General features: G+C 43.9%; 1 protein-coding gene across 2 annotated transcripts in view; it reads left to right on the plus strand.

Moving 5' to 3' along the window:
• Positions 1-870: 870 nt before the first annotated feature.
• SUSD3 (sushi domain containing 3) overlaps positions 871-13,291 on the plus strand; it is a 52,382-nt gene continuing 39,961 nt past the window's right edge. For both annotated transcript variants that reach the window (XM_084634730.1, XM_084634731.1), the window contains exon 1: positions 871-1,118. In XM_084634730.1, coding sequence (XP_084490856.1) covers positions 1,031-1,118 — 88 coding nt within the window. In that variant the 5' untranslated portion in view covers positions 871-1,030. The remainder of the gene's footprint in view (positions 1,119-13,291) is intronic.

The raw sequence follows: 13,291 nt of genomic DNA on the forward strand, positions 1-13,291 counted from the left end.
TCGTTTTCTGCACCTTCCCTTTGCCTCTCATTTGTGTTTGCAGATGTGAGAAGCACCCTCGTGAGTCAAGAAATGCTCATCACCCTGTAGCCACCATCTGCCCTCGCCCTCTGGGCCTTCCCTCTCCCTATCACTAGGGTATCCCAGGGGAAGCAGACGGCACTTGCCTGCAGCCTCAGCCCAGTCCCGCTCGGTTTAGCTTCCTCCAGCCGGTCAGCCAGGCCAGGCCCCAGCTGCCGCGTTTGGGGATTATGTTATCAGCGCCAAGGCCAGGGATTAAGGGTGACTTCCAGGAAGGGGGAGGGGGTCCCACCCTCGCCAGCTGATCGTCAGGAGCCCCCTCCTGCCGTCCCAGCACCGGCTGGAAGTTCCGCGCCAGCCATCATCGGGCAAACAGCCAAGTCTTGGAGCAAGCAGGCGTCCAAGCCCCTGCGGGGCTGGGTGCCCACGGGTCTCCAGCAGGTCGGGCTGCGCTTGGGGAGCTGCGTTCCCAGGCTCTCCCCTGCCTTTATCAGCCCCCCAAGTGCCCGGCCGGGGCTCGCCGCTGAGGAGCCGGTGTCGCGCCTCTGGCCCAGGCGAGACCAGCAGCAGGGGAGCTGGCTGCCTGCAAATCTCTGGCTGCCAAGCGGTCCGGGGATCCCGGAGCGCGCAGGGGCAGGATGGAAGGAGACGCGTCTCCTGCAGCCCGGGCAAGCGGCTAGATCTGCAGATCGGCGGGAAGGGGAAGGGGAAGTGGGAGGGGGGGAGGTCTCCAGGTGCCAGCCCGTTTCCCCCGGCTGCAGCAGCTCGCAGGCGGCGGGGGGGGGGGGGGGGAAGTGAGAGCCGCGAACCGGGGGAAGGAGAAGTGAGTGTGTCTGCGGGGGGCGGGAGGGGGCGCCCGGCCGGGCGGCCGCCGCGTGTCCTGCTGGGCAGCGACTCGCTCCGCCTCGGAGGGGCCGCGGGGAGCTGGAGGCGGCGAACCCTGCACCTGCGGGACGAGCTCGCCGGGCTCAACCCCAGCCGCGCGCGGAGGGCAGCCCGGGCGCCAGCCATGCAGACGGCCACCGCCTCCGGGCTGGATGTCTCGAGGACGGGCGGGCCCCGGGAGGACGGGCGCAATGCCCCGAAGAACTACACAGGTAAGGGAGCCGGAGCTGCAGCAGCCCTGCCGAGCGCTGCTCCCGGGGCTGAGCCCGCCGACTGGTTGTGCCCGGTGTGCCGGCGGCTCCTGGCTGTGGGGGCCGGGGAGTCAGCCGGGCTGCTGCTACTGCCGGAGCGGGGAGGGTCGGAGCTGTGGACGGGGGTACTCACACTGCTGGGGATTCACCCCACTTGCAGGAAACAGGGAGCAGCCTCTCAGTTCCGGGTTTGTTTTTTTTGTGGGGGGGGGTCACCTTTTGCCCAGCGGGGTCAGACTTCAGCTCCGGTGCGGATTTGAAATGCACCGTAAACTTGCACTCGGAGCTGCGTGGCGGCTCCAAGCCAGAGGAGGAGAGCAGTCCGGACCCCTTTAAATGGCCTTCACTGGCCCTGACTTGCCGACTCTCTGCTGTAGCCATAGCTCAGTTTGCTGGATTTGGGACTCTTAGCTCCAAAGAGGCAAGTGGTGTCAAACGGGGTCATCAAATAAGCTGGCTTCGTGCAGGCAGAGGACCTTAACGGAATGCAGCCGCATAACACGTGTTCTCACAACGGGCGGTCCTTGGGGCACCTTCGAAACTAACCCATTTCTTTGCTCATAAGCTTTCCTGGGCTGGAACCCACTTCGCTTAACCTAGCCCAGGAACGCTTATGCCCAAAGAAATGGGTTAGTCTCTAAAGTGCCCCAAGGGCTCCTCGTCGTTTTTGCTGATACAGACTGACAGGGCCGCCCCTCCGAAACCTGTCACAATGGTATAGTACACAGGGCAGTACTAGACCGAGCTGTGAGGCACTGGGCACCCTAGGAGTAACTAATTCCTTTATTCTCAGGCGAGGACCACATCATGATGCAGGCTCCTTGGTCTTTTAAGAAGGGAGTTTGGAGTAATCAGCTTTGCTTCCTGCACTTTTTCAGTCAAAGCCAACCCTGAGTTACAGTTTGGGCCAATCTGAGAGGAGAGGCCTGAGTACTCATTTTGAAGGTGCATCTCTGTTTCTGTTGGTATCACCCCCTACACAGAATTCCTTCTTTCTATCGCAGGTAATTGTGTTGAGCCTGCACCGCTGAACTCAGTGAGCCTTTTGCCACTGACTTCAATGGGTGAAGGATTCATTCCTGCAAGAATTCCTGTAATCCATCCCTTCTAACCAGCCACCACCTTCTCAAAGTTTTCCAGATAAGTGAAAGAGGTTTAAATTAAGTGAGTCTCTGCAGATGACTTGGCCCTAATGTAGCTGCAATTCCATGGTAATCATTTCATAATAGCCTTTTAGTGGTCGTGATGGCTGGAAAGGTTCATGTACGTTGGTGTAATTGTATTGAAAAGCTGTCAAGACTCTATTCAGAGTAAAAGCTTTGAAAAAGATAAGGTGGAATATCGACATAATTCAGTTAGAAAGAAAAATGCGAGCTGCTTGCTTGGGACTTGTAAAGCATGTTCACTAGCAAGATGTTTTACAGAGCTGTGATTCCATTTACAATAATCATAGTTATAAATGATGTTGCCTTTAGAGGAAAAATTCTATTCCTAAATCTCTGCCTGTTATGATAGTTTTGATTAAATATTCGGTATCAGCAACCATTGCCTTGGTTTGCATTACGTTTAATAGATTGTTTAATAGATTGCGTACACTAGACCATATTGTCTATTATTGGGACACAAAGCATACCTCAATGAGTTTAACAACATGCTGAGCTATTGCATGGAAGTACTAATTAAGGACCTGATCTTGCGGTCCTTACTCAGACAAAAGGCCCAGCAAGTTCACTTTACTCACTTTGTTATACACTTTTGGATATGCAATACTGGTATGTTTGATCTGTGCAAGTATTTTGAAGAAACAAACATAAGAGGAATGCACCATGTTTTTGAGCCAACCCATGCAGGCAAGCTGGCTGCAATAACTAGCCTTTTTAAGTAGGCTGCTCCAGAAAGGATTTTATTGAACTTTAAATATAATGGAATGGAATTAAATTATGGTAAAAAGTTTGAAGTCATCTTCTTTGTGTGTGTGTGTATGTGTGTGTGTGTCCCATATTTATTTACAATGTGGTGGGGGGCATCTAAGAAACGCTTAGATGAATAGACATGTGAAATGAGTGTATCACTTTAAAGGGGAAAGGAATACATTTTCATTGTAATATCAGATTCAAAGATCTATGTTATTAAAATGAAATAATCTCCTGACAGCTACAGATTAACCTGGCAGAAAATGGAAAATCTCATTTTTCCTTGCACAATGAGTTAGTGGAATAGAATACCTACATGTTGCAAAAAGATTTAAGGCACAAACTAAAGCTCCAATTCTGCAATGTAATCTGACAGCATGGGTCCCAGCAGCTGTGCAGAGTCCCTTTAGCGTCAGTGAGGGTTGATGCTAGTGGATCCTGATGCAGGATCTGGCCCTAAAATATTTAGGGAGTTTTACCATTGACTTTAATGGGAGCAGAGTTAGCCAAGTGCTGAGGGCTCTTGGAAATCCCGTCCTTTCTGTTCACAATTCAGCTTGTCCTCAAGAATGCCACGCTGCACTGATTTAATTTGCTTGTGTGGTTCTAACAGGCTATATTGATGATCTGATTTTAGCATACTGATAGAAATGATCAGACACATTCAGTCCAGCATTTTTTGGTAATGCTTTACATTATGTCTACTACATACGTTTAACCATCCATTAGATTTATTAGAACCATTCATATGAAAAATAACCAAGTTCTAGGAAACATGTATTGAGAATTAAGAGCTATGTGTAAACACAGATTGTATTGCTCTGCATTTATGCTCATTGACTTTTGCAAAATTGTCTGGCTCTGCTCCCTTCCCCTAGAGTGTCAGGTCAGTTTTGGGGCTTTGCTTTGGGCCCACAACTGAAACATGGCTTGTTGGTGACTTGTCCATTGGTGGCTCAGACCTTGTGCCAGTGTGGCCCATGGGTGAAATCCTGAACCCCCTGAAATCAATGGCAAAACTCCCATTGACTTCACTGAGCCTGGATTTCACCCCAGAAATCTGGTTCCACCAGGGCGAATCTGGCCTTGAATTAATTTAATTGCTTGGTAGCATATAGCACTTACCTGTAGGCTATCAAACCAGCCCATCTTATTGCACTTATGGCAGGCCTCAGTAAATGTTTTAAACAACAATTTATGTTTATTAATGTAGAATACCTGTGTTGACAGTAATACATTTTGTTGCTGTAATTAATGTCTGTTTCAGGCTAGCAAACTCTGTGTGTGTCCATGTGCACATGTATGCATGTGCGAGTATGTGTGTGTAAAAGTTGGTGAGGTGAAATCTATCCCCTGGGCCAGGGTCTGGGGCTACTGAACCGTTCCGTTCCCTTTTCCGCATGAATTTCATCATAGTTAAATACCAATTCATTGTCATAAAAATATTCATTGAATTAGCTGACTCTGACACAGTCTTTAAATCTGCACTAGTGGTTTGGATAGTCAACCAAAAGTTAGTTGTCATGGACTAGTTGTCATATAATTCTAAATTATATCTTTCTGTGAGACACTTAATTTAAAATGAGACCACATTATTTATGTGGGGATATTTGTAGGAGAAATTATATATGCAGAGTTCTGGTGACAAACTGAGTTTCCCCCAGGCCAACTGTTGTACTGTGCAAGATTTTTTTTCCTCTTTCATAGTACTGGTGATCATTTTTCATATTGCACAAGTGGCGTGTCTTCATTGTAAACTTCCAGACCACAAATGAGAAGCTGGTGATAATGATCTATGTAGACAAACTCCCTCAGGCATCCCTTTTGCCGTCCATGAGAAAAGTGATGTAAAGTGTCTGTTTGCATTAATATGTTAATGAGAAAAGGCTAAAGAAAAGTTAAAAGATGTTCATCTACACAGTCTAACTTCTTTAAAAAGATTTTTAACTCAAAGGGAGTTACAGCTCCTCAAAATTCCCAGCAGTGAAGTTCAAACATGCTCCACTTTCTATGATGCTACCTCCCCAGGTTTCTGAGTGTAGGTTTTTCTGGCACATTTTCTCACCTTGACCGAAAATAGACTCCAGCAGCGTGTCCTACGTTCTCCTTTGTGATAAAATGTTGCGCAGTGGGCTAAGATCCTCAAAAAGGTACTTTAAACCTGAGCTATGTACGTTAGTATGTATTATACCATTCAGTCACAAGAAAAAATGTGTATTACTAGCAGCAGGCATGGCTAGAGCCACACACCAAAGAGATCAAAGTATTGCAAAAACCATGCTGGGGAAGATGCAGAGCACTGCACTACTAGACATATCTATGGAAGGAAGAGTCTGCAATAAAGGGCCTAGTGTGTGAAAAGGTGAGGGAGACTGTTCCAGGTACCTTTGCCAAAGCTGAGATGACATCTTTCCCTGGCCCCAGTGCTTGTGTGATTAAACATCCACAAACACATTTACTTTTTCCATATCACTCTCTGAATTTTTGCCAGGAACAAGTTAATGCTACTTGGAGCAGCGTAAACTTATTGTTAGCATGTATACTGGTGGGCAGATATTCACTGTCCTCTCCTCCGATGCCTCCCCAGTTCCTTTGCACTGCTCTGAAAAAGCATCTGGAATGCTGATAAAACTGGCTACCTGGGGAACCTCCTAGTGGAAGGAGCCAATGTAACTGCTCTGCCCCCAGTTTGTGGTCCCTAATGTGGGTGGCATGCCAGGGTTGGGAAAGGGAGCTTGGTCAGAGTGCTCCTCTGTTCTGTTGCCCCCTCAGCTGCTTGAATAGCCCGTTGAGGTCTTTTGCAGCCAAACACAGCCCAGAGCAGCCCTGAGGCTGCTGTAAGCTACACCTTGGGCTGATCGCATAGGTACGGGGTGGAGGGAGACATAATGGTGGTTTCTTATCACCCCTGCTGTGCTATGCACAGCACTAGTGCAGCTGAGGATCTGGCCCTTTGTTTTTCCGGTGTGGGGTATGCACAGCTGTACTTAGGCTTTGCCCTGACTCCTCGTGTGTTTCACCAGATCATTCCCTGATTTGGAGTTTGTAGCTATTTTGTGGATCTTCTGCATGGAACCATTTCATGTTGGAGGTTAGTGTGGCAGCACCCCAAGGAAGAGACTTCAGAGCTTTTTGATAGAATTGCAGGCAGGTGTTGAAGTATGTTGGTACCTTAGAAGCCAAGAGAACATGTGCACAGAGATTTTATGGTCACTCTTCCTTTGTCCCGGAAGACCAAAGGTAAGCTTGTTCTTCAAAGCCATGAACAGCTCTGCTCTGTACAAAGACTGGCAAGAGGCTCTTTGCTATTTTCCTGTGATCGGATGATGTATTTGAGTTTGTAGACTTGGGGAGAAAAAGACTCCAGGTTTCTTCTTAACTTCTATTTCCACTGGCCAAAATGTGAGACAACTTGGAATATATGGCTGGTAGTTTCTTCCATTTTTTACTATTGAGATCAACGTAAAATCTTTGATTATATAAGATAAAGAAGTAAAGGTAACAGTATTTCAGCTGATAAGGATGTGGGTTTATCTCCTATGTGACACGTAAAATTATTACAATTTTTGTATATGCCATAAAATCCTAGAACAGCATAAAACAGAGGTGGACAAGATTTATTAGGTCATCCAGTCCCGTCTCTGCCAATGCAAGATTGTTCCCTGCAGTATATTAGCCAGTGCTTTAGTCTGGTTTAGTTTTAAATTTAGTTTTAAATTACTCAGATTATACAGGTGAACTACATCTCGACTTCTGAGTTTCAGCTAAGGATGGACCAATTGGTTTGGATTGAAACTTCGAGATTTTAAAAATCTGAAGTCACATAGCTGTATACTTCCTGGTTTTGGTGTCACCAGGAAGATAAAACACCAAAAAACAATTGATTTGGCTGTTCCCATCCTGTCAGAACTGGGAAAGTCCTGAAATTCCAAGAGAGAGCCCAACATCACAAGATTTCTAGCCTAAGAGCTAAATCAAAGAGAACTGGATGCTTTTGGTTAAGTATCTAGTGTTAATTTCTGCTCACCTTCCTCAGGCAAGACTCCCATTATTTTCCATATAGACTAAGGAGCACAAGATTCAGCTCTTAATATTTGGGATAAATTATTTCAGTAGAACCCATTCACTCCCAAGCTAATTTCAGCATGGAAACTGACATGTTTTTTCTCAGCTGCAGTAGCTGATAAGCAACCGTTATTTTACAGATCAGTATTGACTTTATCAAGAAATAAGAATAAGGCTGAAACGATTTACAGTCTTGCTGGAATACTGTTGTACCTTCCATGCTTCCCTTCTTTTGTTTGCTGCTTTTTGTTAGATGACAGATATTTTTAAACACATAAGCTACAAAATGCAGAACCATTCGCAAAAAGATAGCAAGGTGCATTCGCTATTGGGGGCAAATAAACAAAACTCCCATTGTGCAGACAAATTTTTGATACAAGTCAGTGGTAGTTTTGCTAAAGGCCCAGATTTTTAAAGGTATTTTGGAGTTGCTGAGTTCAGCATTGCAATGCCTAACTGATTCAGGAGCTTAAATTTCATTACTAAAAAGCGTTTAGGGACTTAGCCAAAATCCCGTTGGCTGTTGATGGGATTTAGGTTCCTAAATCAGGAGTTGCAATGTTGCAATGTTGAGTGCAGCAGTGCCTGAATACCTTTAAAAATCTGGGCCTAAGTGAGTAAGGATTGCACTATTTGGCTTGTTATTGTCATTTCCTGGATATGGACTAATACTTGACTGCCATTTTAAAAGAGAATGGTAGAATATCCTATTGTATTCTTCTGTCTAAACACACAGACTCGCAGGCCATTGTATGACACTCTTAAAGTCAACAGTAAATTAATTAAACAAATCATAAGGGGAAGAACAGTTGGGAGGGATGCAGGTCTTCAGTATCTGAAATACGCATTCTGCAAGAAAAGGCAAGGGACAGCTCTGCTTTGGTACAGTAGCTCAGGATGCTAGCAGCTTTATGACAACTAATCTACAATGGTTCACTTTGCTTTTCCTTCTCATGACAGTAGTAAAAAACAGTAAGCCGCTTTCAGTTCCTGTCATCTTTCACTAATCCTCATGATCAGGGAAGCCAAAACCTGCATTTATTGGATTGTACTGTGAAGCATTTGTGGCTTTGCTTCTCAGGTTTGGAGAGATATCTCTTGGGATCCATTAATTCTTATTACACGATCCAGTCCTGCAAGATGCTGAGCACCTACAATTCCTGCTAAAACCAAAGGTACTCAGCACCTTGCAGAATCAAGTCCATAAGCAGATCTTGTAAAGATAAAACATTCATCCTCTATGGCTTTTAGCTCAAGTTGCTGTTTGCTTTTAAACCCTTGCACATGCTTAATTCTGTGCCATTTAACAGTATTATTTTCCTACTAACACACGTGCACATGCATGCTCACCACATCTGTATCTATCTAGCTACACACACACCCTCCACCGTGAAAAGGATCTGGAATCCTGAAGTCTGACCTCAGCAGTGAAAAAATTTACATAGTCATAAGACTGCAGAGAAGATTGTTAAATCGGTCTGTTTGGTTAGGTTCTCAATACATGAGTGATTTCTATCACCAAAATAAATTACATGTTATTGCTAATTAACACTGGTTTCTTCAAAAAAATCAATTATTCGCTGACAATTGCGAATGCTAGGTCACAGTTCTTTAGTACACACCTAGCAGCCTAAAACAGAAAACCAGTTAAAGAACAGCCTTCATTGTTCAAAAGCAAAAGGAACCATGCACAGGCCAGTATCCAGCATGGGAGAGAAGATACAGGCAAAATTCTCAACCCTTGAGCCTGCCTCTTTGCACAACTCAGGTGGCTTAACGTGGACTTGCCTGACTCTAACTGGACAGCTGAGAATCACCCCAGTTTAGGGGAGCTATCAGATGGTATAAAGTGGTTTAACCAGTTCATGCACCAACTGCCCCTCCTCCCAGTGTAGTGGATGGGAGGGAGCATGTTGGGGGCAGGGTATAGCCTGTCAGCACTGACTCTGTTAATTCTCAACTGGGGCCTGGAGCCTGTTAGTGTGTGTTGGCACAGCCCCTAGGCTATTTTAACTTATGTTGGGGCCAGAGCAGTTTGAGAATTAGGGAGCTGTAACCAGTTCCCTGATATCTCTTCCCACTCCATTCCACTAGGCAGTTTTTGACCCAGGAGAGTGTGGGCTGCAGAATTTTCCTTATAGGGCCCACTCGGCTGGGAACTTTCTGCTTTGCACACAAGTTGTGAGCAAAAGACTGGCAATCCTGAGGTAAAAGGGAAAGACCGCAGTCAGAGGCAGGATAGACATCTGGTTTGATGTGTTGTGTTAATTCCTGAATATATGTATTTTACACGCCTTTTTAATGTACCACACCAGATAGTCTAGACCTGCCACTCTCTATTGGGCCAAATTCCCAGCTGATGTATACTGGTGTTGCTTCATTGAAATCCAGTCTAGCTACACTGTTTTATACCAGCCGGGGGTCTGACTCATAATATGTCAAATGCAGATTAAAGCTCTGAAGCCAGGTTCTCTACCGTGCTCAGTTCAGTTGTAAGGAAGGGGGTCATCAGCTGGGGACTACCCTTCCCTGCCCACAACAGGATCCTGCAATTAAGCCTGTTGGGAGTGAGGCCTCGGAGGCAGCTACTCTGACTCTGTGCTAGCTGGATCTCCATTCCCTTTATAAAGGTAACAGAGCAGGCAAGTGAATCTGTCTCCTCATATATATGTACTACAAAGAATCCCGGTGAATAATAGTCTGTTCTGGGTTTAGGATCAGGCTCTCTTTTCTTCCTCATCAGAGAGCTTTTGCAGGCAGCATTTGAATCCCTCCACTTACACTGCAAATTAAATGAACCATTGAAGCCAATGAAAACATGGCAAACATCCTGATATTGTTATAGTAACATATTTTTTATTCATTTCTCCATCATGTGTGCTCAGATAACTGTTTTCTGTTCTTCTGCCTCTCCCCCAGGGCTACTGCGTACCTTAAATCCTCAGTCCCTCATATCTGATCAGCTCATCGCTCCCACTGCTTTATCCCTAGAGGATTAGCAGGGCACATCAATTATATATATGTGTGGGTCTGTGTAATATACTCAAGAGTATTATGGATAATATTGTGCTTGGTTTACAATTAAAGCCTTTTCTTCTTTCAGCCAGACACTTTCTACAGGCCAGGTCTAGTTTATGGGGCTGCGTTACTGTGTTTTGGGCTAACACAGCATGATACAGTGCAATATAAGGAAGACTGATGAATAGAGCAGCTTTTTTAAAACAGCATTTTCTGATCAGATATCTGCTGGACCAACCCACCTGTGCATATTTAGTAGTTTATCTCAGTAAGCCATGCTGGGTTTGAAACCCTGGGTAATTTATTAAGGCAATCTCTATCTGAAGCAAAAACAGAAAACTACATCTTTTCTGACCTTCTTTGGACATACTGTAATGTTCAGCTACTGATAGAAACAGATTGTTTATATTTTTTAACTATTAAAAAAGGGGTGGGGGACTTCCAGATTATGTTGCTGGTTTGTTTTCAGAGACAGTAAAACTGGTCAAAGATTAATTTACTGAGGCATTCAGAGGGATAGCTAAATATGGGTAAAAAATTATAGTTTTGTCTTTGCAAAACGTTCATAAGGATACTGGAAAGGTTTGCCAATTTTACAGAATTTCATAGAATTTATAAAGCTGCTATAACGTGGGCGGCAATTCACATAAGTAAAATAAAATAAAAATCTGCCCCAACATTATAGGTTCTAATATATGTTAATACATTAACTATCTGCAGCACATATCCTGCTACCATCCCCATTGGCAGCCTGCTCTGTAAATTGCCCTGGTGATCAAATAAGTGTTAATAAATCTTCACTATCAGAGCCATATGAAAAATTCTTACCACTGGGCCCAAGGATGGGGAACAGGGAAGGAGATCTCCTTTTTACCTGTTTTGCAAAAAAAAAAACAAAAAAAACCCCCCAAACCTCCTGCCCTTTTCCAGCACCTCCCCCACCCCCGCCACAAACATTTTGTGGTGCCCCTTAGAGGGTTTGAGTAGCTGTGGAGTGAAAAGCAAAGCCTGATAGCTTTCACAGCAAACTGGTCTTGCCCCATTGCTGACACTGTATTGTTATTAGAGCTGGAGAACAATTCTACTTCATAACAGTTTTCGAGGTTTTGGAATTTGATTTCATACAAAACCAAAAGCGTTCAAACATTTCCCTAAAACAGAATTGTCTTGAAACATCCTGTTTTCAGATTTGAATAGTCAGAATTTCAGTCTGGGTCTCTCCTCTCTTAGTAACCAGAGTCCACCTGGGACCTCAGAAACCTTCCTGTTCCTATCCAAAAATCGATACACCACCACAAAATGTTTTGGCTTCAGCAAAGCCACATCTTTCAATGAAAAACCATTTTGCAAAAATGTTTTGACTAGCTCGAACCATTGTGTTCTACCACGTGGACTGGCGTGGGCTGGCTCCTGAAAGCTTTTTGCCAATCAGCGATGCATATGCAATTTTCTGTTTGATGTCTTCCAACAATAGCTCCTATCTCCATTTTGAGCACTTGCCTTTTTGTTTCATGTGGTCATCATTTTGGGCAGGGACTGCCTTAATTTTTGTGGCTGGTAAAGCACCACACAAAGAGTTGATATTTAACAATTAATAAAAGGAATGTTCACGCCTATGCTATTCATAGCCTTCTCTCTTTATAAGATAGAGCAATGTGATTTAAAGGTTTTGACCTCATAAAAGATTACTAGTTCTATTATACCCGAGGCTCTTATATAGGCCTTATGAGAGAGTCACAAAAGACAGAATCACTATGAAGAGCTTTTTTTTTCCCTCCGTGGAGATTTGATCTACATGTCAGCAAGATGTTAAACTGGAGACAAAATCTGAATTGTCATGAAACAATCACAAATGTACTATAGATGTGGCTTCTTTTGGTGACAGTTTTCATGCAGCTCTTGTATGATGACCCAAGACGTTTTGAACATTATCCCAAGATAGTACATGAAATTTCTTATGGATAAGGGAAAATTTTAACATTTCCTGTTGTCATTGTTTCAATTACAAAATATGGCTGCTGGTTAACCTATCATTTTGGACTGTCTGCAAAAATCCTGTGGTTGGCTGCACATGTTTAATGAATTAAATGTTATTCATGAGCACTGGGAAAAAATAATGATGGAAGCTGAAAATATTTTAGGTATAAAGCTACAGACTTCACCAGCTTTCTGTCTAATAAATGAAATTGCTGCCAGAGAGGCTATTTCCCGGCCTCACAAAATCTGGTTAAGAAGAGACAGGGTGATCCTGAAGCAATGCTAATGTGACACAATGACTTTAGTGTCAGAGCAGATGATGTGAGTGTCAAGATCAGCTGCAGATGAAAGGATGCTATGTAGAATATTTAAGAGAGCAGTGAGTAATTTGATTACATTTGGTTACCTTTTTATGGTTGTTCACTAAGATCTTTGTACCTTTATTCAATGGAAAAAGATGAAATGATGAACTAGGGGGCCATAAAAAAAGGGCCAAAGGGAAGTTGGCCCAGCAGAAAGAATTACCCTTTTTTCTCTCCTCCATTTTTATTATTCCTTGGTGAGAAAGGAAGTTGTATTGAGTGATGTACCTGAGCTGCAAATTCCAGATCCAAACTAGATTTGGTGTTGCCCAGATATAGATCCATAGTTTCACTGTTTGCATGAGTGGTTTTGTTTCATATCTTTTATAAAGATAGATGCCAGCTAGTGAAGCCAGATCCAAAACCTCTCCAAAGTTCACAGGTGTTCAGAGCCAGGGAGTTGGTTCAGGCCCCTCTTTGGCAGCATGTGGTATTTTAGAAACAGTTATATGTGTTTTTCTTTTTTGTAAACATTGATAATGCTCTTGTCAGTGACACAAAAATCAATCCCGATTGGGCTTTCAAAGTAGCATCTAAAACTTGATCCTACATTGCCTAGAAAGGACTGCAGGACTGGCCCAACCTGTCCAGAATGGTTTATTTATTGTGTGCTGGTTTTGTTCTGTTAGGTGGCATGCCTGTTTGCCTGGTCATTGTGTGTGCTTTACAGTATTTGATAGATTGAGTTTGTTAAAATTCTGACGAGAGAGCCAGTAATACTCCTGTTTTAAAATACTCTTAATTTTATCCTGTTTAAGCTCTCCATTTTGGAGACTAAGACTCAGGTTGTATATTTAGT

The sequence above is a fragment of the Lepidochelys olivacea genome (assembly GCF_965140295.1).
Source record: "Lepidochelys olivacea isolate rLepOli2 genome assembly, chromosome: 7".
Lineage (NCBI taxonomy): Eukaryota > Metazoa > Chordata > Testudines > Cheloniidae > Lepidochelys > Lepidochelys olivacea.